Source organism: Dama dama, chromosome 12, assembly GCF_033118175.1.
Source record: "Dama dama isolate Ldn47 chromosome 12, ASM3311817v1, whole genome shotgun sequence".
Lineage (NCBI taxonomy): Eukaryota > Metazoa > Chordata > Mammalia > Artiodactyla > Cervidae > Dama > Dama dama.
Genome location: NC_083692.1, coordinates 58,839,912 through 58,852,188, shown reverse-complemented (window position 1 = coordinate 58,852,188; position 12,277 = coordinate 58,839,912). Strand labels below are relative to the sequence as shown.

Genomic DNA, 12,277 nt, shown 5'->3' with positions numbered 1-12,277 from the left:
GGTTTTTCCAGTAGTCATGTATGGATGTGAGAGTTGGACTATAAAGAAAGCTGAGCACTGAAGAATTGATGCTTTTGAACTGTGGTATTGGAGAATAATCCCTTGGACTGCAAGGAGATCCAACCAGTCCATCCTAAAGGAAATCAGCCCTGAATATTCACTGGAAGGACTGATGCTGAAGCTGAAACTCCAATACTTTGGCCACCTGATGTGAAGAACTGACTCATTTGAAAAGACCCTGATCCTGGGAAAGATTGAAGGCGGGAGAAGGGGATGACAGAGGATGAGATGGTTGGATGGCATCACTGACTCAATGGACATAAGTTTGAGTAAACTCTGGGAGCTGGTGATGGACAGGAAGGCCTGGCATGCTGCAGTCCATGGGGTTGCAAAGAGTCGGACATGACTGAGCGACTGAACTGAACTGAGAAGACAGACAAATCCACCATCAACTCATTTTTCTTCATCTGCTGCTCTACCTTACTCCCCTCTTTTACAACTAAATTTCATAAATAAATTTATCTTTCAAACCACTCCAATCTGGCTTCACCTCTAGTATTTTTAAATTATCCTTTTAAAGTAGTCAAAAACACCTAAATCCAAAGATTTCTTTAATGTAACTTCTAGGCAGTATTCTTTCTGAAACTTTCCTTCTGTCTCTTAATGTTCTTTATTATTCCTCTGCCATTTCTCTTAGGATACTAGATTTTTTTAATTTAAGGCAGAAATCTCAAGAAGTTGTCTTAGGCCTTCTTCCCACTTGGAAATCTGATGCAATATAAAAATTACCATATATAAAACTGAACTCACCTTTCTTCCCAAATTTGATCTTACTCTAGTATTTCAATCTCAACAAGTGGCACTTTTGTATCTATTCAGCTGTTCAAGTAAAAATCTGGGAGTAATCCTTTTATCAGGCTCCACCCTCAAGTCTACATGTGGTCACCACTCTCTCATATAATTCTTGAATTACTTCACTTTTTTCCATCCTCACCCTACCATCCTACTATAAAACATCAGTATCTCTATCCTGGATAACTTCAAAAGTCTCTTAAGAGGACTTGAGGAACGAAATCATCACTCTAAAGTCAGAGATCTTAAAAAAACAAACACGCATATCTGATTATATCACTTCCTTATCCTTTAAAGGCTTCCACTGCTCTTAGATTAAAGCTCTCATTTTTTTTTACTTGAAATATCTAGTTTATAATCTCATCTCCCACCAAATTCCTTCCTTTTTCTGCTCTAACAGACTAACTTTTCTTTAGTTCCTAAAGCATACCATATTCTCTTATCACTAGGCTTTGAAACATGCTATTATTCCTTCTGCTCAGAATACTTCTGTCAGTCTCTTAATTACTATCTTTGTATTTAATCCTTCAGGTTTTCAGCTTACATACTGCTTCCACAGTGAGTCCTTTCCTGTCTCAAAAATATGCCTGCATAGCACCCTGTATTTCCTATTCCATAACAGCTATTACACTTGTAAACTGTTTGCTGGTAGTTTCTAAATTTCCATGGAGACCATTCTGTAAGCTCTTTGAAGACAGGGATTATGTCAATGTCATTCACTGTTGTCTCTTCAATTGCCCAGAACAAGGTTTTGCATTTTAAGGACTAAAAACCATGGTAATATCATTAAACAGAAATATATAATTCTAAAGTAAGAGTAGATTTAGGAAACTTGGCAAAATATTGTAGGGAATGAAAGTGGAGTTTGGTTATTTTCATAACCAGTAAAACATTAATTGGGGAATCAAGTAATATGTTATATTTAAGCAAAAACAATTTTAACAACTTATATTTTTAAGAGATTAAATTCATTAATTATTACAAGTCTGCAAATGATGGTTTAAATTTAAATATATCTTAATGACTGGATTATTTAATATTTTTAATTAAAGTTCATTTAACATTCAATAAAATATTTACAAGGTACCTTACTACATGACAAGATTATGTTATATACTAGAAAATGACTAGTTGGCAAATACTGTTTAATGACTATCTCTATTAAGTACATATATAAAAGTGATGGTATATATATATATACATATTTTTCATATATAAAAGTGATGGTATATTAACTAAGAGTAGGTTCTAAAGTTGGTTTGCCTGAATCCAAATCCTGGTTCCACTACTTGCTAGGCGTATGATCTTGGGGAAATGAAATTACTTGTATTCTTTCTTCTTTTCTTATTTGTAAAATGGGGATAGTAATAGTACCTACTGCAAAGGACTGTTCTGAGTATTAGATGAGTTAACATGGAAATTATTCAGCCTAATACTTGGTACACAAAGACTATCCAATGACTGTTAGTAGTTATCATGATACTTAATAATTTAAAACTTAAGTTCATGAAGTAGAAAATTTCTTTAAGTAACAACACATAAAGTTTAGTTCTATAGTCTTACCAGAATTGAAGATACAGGTATAAAGGGAAATAAAGACATAAGAAAGAATGAAGAGACAGAAATAAAATAGAATATAAAAGGAGAAAAAGATACTGGTAAATAAATATATTTGTATTATGTATAGAGAGGCATAAACCTGACAATGGGCAGGAAGTCCCTCATTCCTGATTTAGAAGTTGTGATGTTAAATATAATATATTCAAATAATTCTACAATATTTTCATAGAAGAAAGCATAGTTATGAATAGCTCTATATGTAATTATATAAGAAATAATAGTTTTGAATACTTATTGGAAAACATCTTCTATGGGAACTTCAGCTTAATTAAAAAAAACTATTTGTATCCTGTTCATTACTTTGCCAACAAAGCTATGGTTTTTCCAGTGGTCATGTACGGATGATACAGTTGGACTGTGAAGAAAGCTGAGCACCGAAAAATTGGTGCTTTTGAACGGTGGTGTTGGAGAAGACTCTTGGGAGTCCCTTGGACTGCAAGGAGATCCAACCAGTCCATCCTAAAGGAGATCAGTCCTGGGTGTTCACTGGAAGGACTGATGCTGAAGCTGAAACTCCAGTACTTTGGTCACCTCATGCGAAGAGCTGACTCATTGGAAAAGACCCTGATGGTGGAAGGGATTGGGGGCAGGAGGAGAAGGGGACAAAAGACGATGAGATGGCTGGATGGCATTACCAACTCGATGGGCGTGAGTTTGAGTAAACTTCGGGAGTTGGTGATGGGCAGGGAGGCCTGGCGTGCTGCGGTTTATGGGGTTGCAAAGACTCGGACACGACTGAGCGACTGAACTGAACTGAACTGAATGATCTGTACTGGAGAAGGAAATGGCAACCCACTCCAGGATTCTTGCCTAAAAAATTCCATGGATAGAGAAACCTGGTGGGCTACAGTCCATGGGGTTGCAAGAGTCAGAAATGACTGAGTGACTAAACTACCACCAATCATCTGTAAACAGAGAAACTAAAAAAAATGACCACATGGATTTCTAAGGAGTCTCTTTGATGAAAAATAATATGGTACAAGTGCTCTGGCTAAAATTTCATTCTCTTAGTCCAAAGCAATACTCCTAAAACCTGTATTTCCATGGAAATAGATGTCCTTTTTCTTTAGAGAAGATCAAACTCTCACTACCGAAGCTGAGGTCTAAAGAGAAGAGAAAACACTTGTGCTTTTCTGGGAAGAAAAAGGCACAGATCTGATTCTAATTGTGGATACCGCTTAATAACTTTAAGCAAACCAACTAAGTAAATAAAATGATATGGTACAAGGAAGAATCATAATCTTAGTTCCTTCCCAGAAGTAGGATTAAGAGAAGTTATCAATTGGTAATTATATGCAGGACAAGCATAGTCTTCATTGTTAATTAATCTCTGTCACTAAATTTGTTTTAACTAACTTAAAAGAGTGAATTAAAAAACAAACTCTAAGGCCACATTAAACATTTATTTTCAATTATTAGATTGAAAAACATTCTTTACCTCAAAGTCATCATCGTCTCCTTCGGTGTAATGAGCATGGTTGTCTGGATTATTCACTTTGTCCAACAGTTCAACTGCCAGGGCCCTAGAGAGACCTGGCTGCCCTACAAATGTATGCTAAATAAAAACAAAACAAAACTTCATGAGTATGCATTTATACCTATGGCTTACAGAGACTGTTATTTGTTCTTTTCCATTTAGTAACTATCAGAGATAAGCATATGGGAGCCTATCAGTGCTAATAAATTAGAGAATGTATTAATAAAAATATTAATCAGAGAATCCATAATTAAATATTATAAAGCTAAAGAACCATTGTGAGGTAAGTTTATAATATGAATAATTTATCTATTAAAGTTAACTAATCTATATTAGGCTGTCAAATTACAACCTTGGCTATAACAATGACAGTTATTACACATGTCATTATGCACATGCAAATAAATTCTGTGGTACAGTCCATATCACAGTAAGAAAAAAACATGTATATTCTATGCTTACATATATTTAATTCAATAAAATTATGTTAGTATAGAAAGACATAATTAAATTTTATAACATTTAAACAAAGTTTTCTTAGACTGTTATAATCAACTTTTTCTAATATAAAAGTATTTTATAAACACATACACGGGAGCATTCTATAAATTTACATAAGAAACCAAAACAGAGAAAAGCAATTACTTTTAGATGAAAGCAACATTTAAAGAGTTTTCTCCAAGGCAGGGGTGAGCAAACTACAGACCATGGGCAAAATCTGGTGCACTGCCTCCTTCTGTGAATGAAGTTTTATTGGGTATTAAAGCCATATCCTTCATGTATTGGCTATGGCTGCTTTTGTGCTACTGTGGCAAAACTGAGAAGACGCAACAGACTGTATGTCTCACAAAGCCTATAATACACACTATCTGGCTCTTTACATAATATTTGCCTACACTTGCTGTAAGAGATCACTAAGACTTTTACACTAAAAACCTGAATGCTGTTGTTCTAGTGATATACCTAACTATTGCATGACTATAGAAAATACTGCTATAAATTCAATGACTTACAGTCAGAAGTCTTTCAGCGGTTGGTCTTTTTTTGGGGTTTTTGGTTAGTGCTATTTTGACAAAATTATGGAATGTTGATGACCTTCAAATAAAAACAGACATGTACAAATATATTTCATTAATATTAGTTCTTTTTTGTTACTAAATAAAATTAACTAATAAGCAGTTAGAAAGACTAAAACATATGATTTTTTTCTTAGGCCTCTTAGCTCTATGTAAACCAAAAAACTAAACCCAAAACAGAGTATTTCCTTGGAGAATATACCAGGTTCATCCGTTAAGTAAAATACAATTAGTGAACAAAATACTAATATATATAACCTCTAAAACGTACACTAAAAACTAGAAATGGGTAGGTGTGTCATCTATAAGGTTAATAACCTTGTGTTATAACCACTCAGAGTCAAATGACCTTTTCTCACTGCTTAATTTATGATATATAAATGTTTTGCTACACCCAAATTGTTGGGTGGCATCAAGGTAGGGTGGGTAATTAAACAGACTGTTTATACCTTTAAAAAGTCACTGAAGTTTTTAGGAACAAGGGAAAAGAAGAGGGAGTGACCTTAGTAACCAAGAGTTTTCCTGCCACCTGTTATTGATGAAATGGGGAAAAGAAGATACATAGGAATCTGGGAATTCCCTGCCAGTATACTACAATGACTAGGACTTGGCACTTTCACTGCCATGGGCCTTGGTTTGGTCCCAGGTGGGGGAACTAAGATCCTGAAAGTTGTGTGGCATGGACAAAAAATGAATTAATAAAAAATTAATTACTTAATAAAGGAACTGCATTTTGATTATGAATTAATGACAAAGAGAGGTATTGTACCATTGCCAAGATTCCACAGGAGGAAAGACTGGGCAAGAACCAAAATGAAAAAGCTTAGTCATTAGCAATGACAGTAATGACAAAGCAGTTCTCTTTAGAGAAATCAAATCATTACATTACATTGGTAGCTTGAGGTCCTCATATCATGGAGTGAGAGTACCTGAGACTGGCAAAGGTACTTCAATGGTAATAACTGTTCTGGAATCTCACTATGAATATAGCTATTTTAGCTAACAGTCATTCATCCTTGAATGAATATTCAGTCATTCCTGCCATAAAGTTCTCCAATTCTAGTTGCTTAGGAACTTAGGCTTACAAGGAACAAGAGAAAAAAAAAAACAGTGTCAGTACAAAGGAATACAGCTAGCAGTAGGATATAAACTCCTTAACTTCTACAGTGTGATTTGCCTTTCATTCCTGGTACTATCCTCAGAATAGCATGGCTCCTAAATAATATTATGCACAGGCAGGCCAATGAAACATTAAAAAAGTAGTTTAGAACTTGTTTTGGGGACAGGCTTTTTAGAGTCTGAAATAACATATGGATTTTCTCTCCAGAAAAAAATGAATACACATAAAGAATTCCAGGGGCTCATATATCTCCCAAGATTTCCTAAGAGATCCATGTATAATAGATAAAGAATCACTAAATTTAAGAATTTGGAAACTTTTATTCGTACAATAAGTTTCTCTTATTAAATGTACAGGAAGACATTACCAGAAAAATAATTTTCAATTTTTATCATCTAATTGAAGACATCCTTATGGACTATTAAGAATAGGCAAACTGTTTTACTTTGTATGAGAAAACATTAGGATGCAAATGAGTAATAATCGTTTGAATATAAGGGAAAATAGGTAGAGAAAAGCCAATGGTGATTGATTTCAAGTGTCACTACATTTGGGAAACCGTGTCCTATTACTTCTCATGAAAGTCAACATGTCATTAGTGGAAGTAAAGGAATACAGGCAAAATGAGTCTCTAAAATCTTAATGTATTCATTTTAAATCATCTCCTCACTACATCTCCTATTCAAGCTGCCAAAGCAGTACATTGTAATGAAATACTGACCAGGAAATAAAACTTAGATCCTCGCCATAGCCCTGCAAGTAAATTAGATGTGTAACTTTAGGGAAACTGTTTAATGCTCTGAGCTTCAGCTTTACCAACTTTAAAATAAGGGAATTAAACCTCTGTCTCTTTCAGCCATAAAATTCTATAAATCTATATAACTCACCATTTTGTTTTGTCCTTTAGTTTTGGAGGCTGAAAATTACTTTTTGACATTAAGAAGAGGGCCCTGGAATAAAAATTTCAGTTAAAGAGCAATAAAAAACACTTTTATTATTACATACAATAATCAGAATCAAGTCTGCAATGAATTTACTCAAGATTATTACATATGTAGGTACTCAAGATAAGTGATATAGAATATGGAAATTAATGTTTTATATTTTGGATACCTTATGGAAAATTTCTCCTGGCTCTAGAGAAGATATTTAAATTTCCAACAAGCTCTTATTTACAAGGCAAAGCAACTAAACATTTGAGAAGGTTTTCACTACCATACTCTTACATATATAACTAGTATTATATCTTGAGCGTAACACTTGTGTATCATTGTGTTAACACACGGAGATGATATACTACTCTAACATTAGGTTGTATGTTTAGCCTCTACAATTATTTTGGGTGAATAAGCAAATTATATCCACTTCTTTGTCTGTTTCCCCTTTTGAATGAAACAGAAATCAACCTGCAAGAGGACTTTCCTTCTCCATAAATTAACCTTTGACCAATCTTTTTAATGGACTATGGGGGTAGAAGAATGAAGGATTTTAAAAGGAAGTTTTATTTCAATATTTCCTACAAAACAATGTTTTCTAGCAAACTCCTTAGTCTTTTTTATTAAATACCAAATATCTTTTCTTTCTAAAAATTAAATGATTCATATATAAAAGAAAATTGAAAAGAAAAAAGTCTATATTCCTCTTACACTAAGACATTATTTAAAATTTTCTGCTTTTCTTTTCAGTCTTTATCTTAATAGGAACCAATTACTAAATTATTATAATAGGTAACACTATGTTCTGCTTTTTTCCCTGATAATCAATTTCCCATGCTGCTTTGGTTTACACATATGGTATTAGCTGCCCTTATGACTGCACATTTAGATATTCCCCCTGTAAGCCTGAAGCAGATTCTTAGACTTTCCCTGAATTATTTCCCAAGTATAATTTTCACAAGTGTAGAATCAATGCAACATTTGTACTGTTCATAACAAATAACATTCAAATTATTTTCCTAAAGGTCTGTACTTGTCAGCATTCCAGCTAAAAGCAGGTATCTTTTAACTTATATATCTTTTTTTTTTTTTGGTGTTGTTATTATTATAATAATAATCTTTTTAATTGGAGGCTAATTACTTTACAATATTGTGGTGGTTTTTGCCATACATTCACATGAATCAGCCATGGGTGTACATGTGCTCCCATCCTGAACTAACATACATCTTTAGGTACTTGTGAGGTTAGTTTTCCATGTTTCTTTAGTATCTGATACTTGCTCATAAACAATTTATCTTTTGCTCTTAGAGTCTTTGAATGAGTTACCTATGTAATAAATATCAATAATTAATATTATATGTTGGGAGAATACTTTCCCCTATTCTGCTGATTTTCTTTTTAACTTTATACTATTTACATTAAAAATTTAGATTTTGGCCCAATTTATCTTTTCCTTCAAAATATTAAAAACCCCTTCACAGTCTCTCAAATATTTTTTCTAAGATAATATACTCTAAAATATAAATGATTATAGTAAGTATCTACCTCTTCATCATTCCTAGAGAAAGTAAAAAGAAACAAAATCAAATGAGAACAGAAATAAAAAACTCATCTGCATTCTATCATTTGTTTATAGTTCTACTTAGGACAAAAAAAGAAATGTTTTTAATCAATGGAAGAATAAAAAAAGACTTAAAACTTTTAAAATGATAACTGCTATATCCTAGTATGTTTATTTATTTATTTATTTTAAATGGACAAGTTATTTAATTAGGTTCTTTGCAAGAAGTTCAGAATACTACTTTGTGAGGGTAAATTCCATTTGTGAGAGCAAACACAGAGCGGAGGTAGCCCTGGAGCTGAGGGACAGCTTTGAGTCTTCGCATCATTTGTGAGTCCACAGCTTTCTGATCAACCTTGCACTGCTCTGTGATTTCGTATTTCTCTCTCTCTGTGTCGAAGATCTCACCCTCCTGGTGTCTCGGCTTATGGAGCTTCTTCTTCTTCAAGTAAGCGTCAGTGAGATGTTCTGGGATTTTCACACCACTGATACCGATTTTGGTGGAGGTGGCAATGACAAATTTCTGGTGTGTTCTAAGCAGAGGAACTCGATTGAGGGATAGAGGCCCAGTCATAAGTAGCAAGCCACTGTGCAGCTGCTTCAGGAAAACGACCCTCTTGCCTCTGTGGCGCCCCGTGAGGATGATAGAACGGTCCCAGGAGTGATGCTGGTGCGCAGCTTCCTCCTGCTTACTGAACGGTTTCTTGCCCTGACTCAACAGTTTCTGAGGCACGTCTTCAGTAGGGTAATACCCAGGCATTTTGCGAAGTTTGACCACTCGGGGACCACCATTCTTGTCGCCACCAACTGGTTTTGTGACAGTAGCAAGAACCCGAACCTTCTTTTTCTTTTTGACCCTGGATTTAGCTGCTGAATACTTTCTCTTGTACAGGGCCTTTCTGGAGTACACGGCTGATCGGGAATATCTGCCAATTCCTCTGACTAGGACAGGGTTTCGGCTGCAGTGGGGCTTCTCCTTCTTAACTTTCTTCACCATTTTCACCTTTTTAGCCTTGTTGCCAGCATCAGCCTTCTTGGCTTTAGGTTTTTTCTCCTTAGTATCTGGCTTCTCAGCCTTTTCACCCGCCATCTTGCAAGATGGGAAAGAGCCCTAGTATGTTTATTAAAGGAAATTTGTTTTAAGGAAAAGTTTCAGACAGATTCTATGTTGTGTTAGAAAGAGCAACAGATCAGGTTTTAGACAAGATTATTCCTAAGTCTCTCAGAATACTTCAATTATTTCAATATACTTTAAAATGAGCTTGGAATAGCCAAGTTGTCAGTACTTCACTCTCCCTGAAGACCTTACTACTAACTGCGTAATTGTAAATACTGAGAACACCTCATGGGATGAAGATCAAACATAGGTGGTTGAAGCTCTCCAAGTTCAATTGCTGTGATTCCTACTGCCCAGATATCACAGAGTTGGTTGTAGCCACCATTCTTTTCTACTGCTGCAACTTCCGGGGCCATCCTAGAAGGAATCAATGAATATAACATTTTTGTTTTTAAAAAATTATATGAAATTTGTTCTTTTGTTATATTCATTAGACTTCTTGGAGGGAAAGAGGCTGAGAGGCATTTACTAGAAAAGAAGAAACTTTATTATTAACAGAAAAAAACTTAATAAAGACCACATATACACACATACACACGCTTCTAAAACTTTGGTTCTCAAAATCTTGCGAATCCCGTTTTATAACATGGGAAAACAAAAAGACCACCTAAATCTCTGTGAAGGTCAGAGAAAAGTTCCTCATAGGAGGTGAGACTCACAGAATAAATTAGCAGGGAGTTGAGGGGGGTTGAGGAACCTGGACTATTTTAGTCAGAGGAAACAAGTACGAATGCAGGGAAACAGGACAGCATGGAACACATAGAGAGGTGACAGGACAGTGCTACTCAATGTATGACCTATAGGTAGACACAGGGCCATAGGCAGTTTGCTATCAGTTTCCGATAAGTACAGAAACTGAAAGTTAAGTATTCTTATCCAGATAAATGGTCATTTTTTTCTTAGCAATTTGTTTTAAATTTATTTGATAAAAGTATCAGTCTGTGGTAGACAAAATATGAAAAAAAAAAGTCATTCATCACAGTTTGAGAGGGTCTAGAAAGTATTTGGAAAATAAACCTCAAAGAGAGAGGCTAGATAATGAATGGTCTACTGATTACACGAGAAAGATTGGACTTTACTGTGAAAATGGAAAATGTAATTATGATATAAAACTCATGGCAACATGAAGGATGGTGTGAGAGGAGGTGAAACCAGAATCAGGCAGATGAATTAGGAGACCATCTGAAAAATACGAGGGGAAAAAAAAGGACTTTTCAAAGGCAGTGGCAGGGAGGATAGAATCAAGGGGCTGACTGAAGAGACTGAGAATAAAATATCTGTGGATACTGAAGTAGTGCTATTACCAAACAACTGTTGAAAATACACAGGACTGAGGGTCACCTGAGTAGCTGAGTTGGAGTTATCTGTTTGGGAGTTGCTGTGTGTACTTAATCACTTAGTGTGTACAACTCTTTGTGACCTCAGGGACAGTAGCACACTGGGCTCCTCCGTCCATGGGGTTTCTCCAGGCAAGAATACTGGAGTGGGTTGCCATGACCACCTCCAGGGGATCTTCACAACCCAAGGATTGAACCCAGGTCTCCTACATTGCAGTCAGATTCTTTACCATCTGAGCCACTAGACAGTGGTATATGAAAATGGCATCTAAAGTTATAAAGCATAGATGATATTACTTAGGATTTTTGAGTGTTTATTATTTTTAAATTAATTTATATTTATACTGAATATTCACAAGGTAGAAGTCACTTTTATGTGTACTTAGGTTACAGAAACTTTATATGCCACAGTATCTCTCAACTTAAGTGTGTTTAAGGATATAATGAAAGCAGTGTTTTAGAAGATTATTTTGTCAGTAATTGGTAGGATGTAGTAGAAGCAGGAGGGCTGGTAAAAACTAATGATAGGATAGGATGCATGAATTTTAACAACAAGCAAATGAAATCCTAGATTAAAACAGATGCAATATCAAAAGAAAAGGCAATAAAATGACACGAGATTATAACACAATTTTCTTTTGAAAATTTCACACCTATGAGGCCTCCCAACACAGCATCCCAGGGACAGGAGGAATTACTGGCACTTTAACACAGGAAAAGCTGGACAAGGAAAATGAGTATCAAAGTTCTGTAACCCATCAGATCTATGATAGTGTCAAGGAACCTGAATGTCTCCAGGCTTCAGTCAAGTACAAATTGTATTACTAAGCATCAATGTTGTTCACTAACCTTAAAGAGATGAAAAGGACAAAATTCAATCATAATAATATCTTACCAATAAGGGGTGCCAATGAAAGATTTTCTCTTTGCAATAGTAGCTGTTATTTTTGCAGCTACACCAAAGTCAGCTGATGGGGTTAAAAACAGAACAGAAAATTTTAGTTTTCAATAAAACCACCAACATTTCTAAATTTCATCCTCAGAGACATCATTATTAATAATTCAGATAGCAATACTTAGAGAAATGTACATAAACTGAATATAAATATAAATTGAATACCTAAATCCCTTCCCATTTAGCAAAACATAATCATTATAAGAAAATAACTTATTGGCACTTT

General features: G+C 34.8%; 1 protein-coding gene and 1 pseudogene across 1 annotated transcript in view; both read right to left on the bottom strand.

Annotated features, from left to right (window-relative positions):
• Nucleotides 1–12,277, bottom strand: part of MAP4K5 (mitogen-activated protein kinase kinase kinase kinase 5) — a 112,437-nt gene that overhangs the window by 47,095 nt on the left and 53,065 nt on the right. The window contains exons 9-13 of the mRNA XM_061157398.1: nucleotides 11,992–12,064; nucleotides 9,985–10,116; nucleotides 7,033–7,095; nucleotides 4,963–5,044; nucleotides 3,911–4,027 (exon numbers count right to left, since the gene is read on the bottom strand). Coding sequence (XP_061013381.1) covers nucleotides 3,911–4,027; nucleotides 4,963–5,044; nucleotides 7,033–7,095; nucleotides 9,985–10,116; nucleotides 11,992–12,064 — 467 coding nt within the window. The remainder of the gene's footprint in view (nucleotides 1–3,910; nucleotides 4,028–4,962; nucleotides 5,045–7,032; nucleotides 7,096–9,984; nucleotides 10,117–11,991; nucleotides 12,065–12,277) is intronic.
• On the bottom strand, nucleotides 7,102–9,977 carry LOC133066378 (large ribosomal subunit protein eL6-like; annotated as a pseudogene).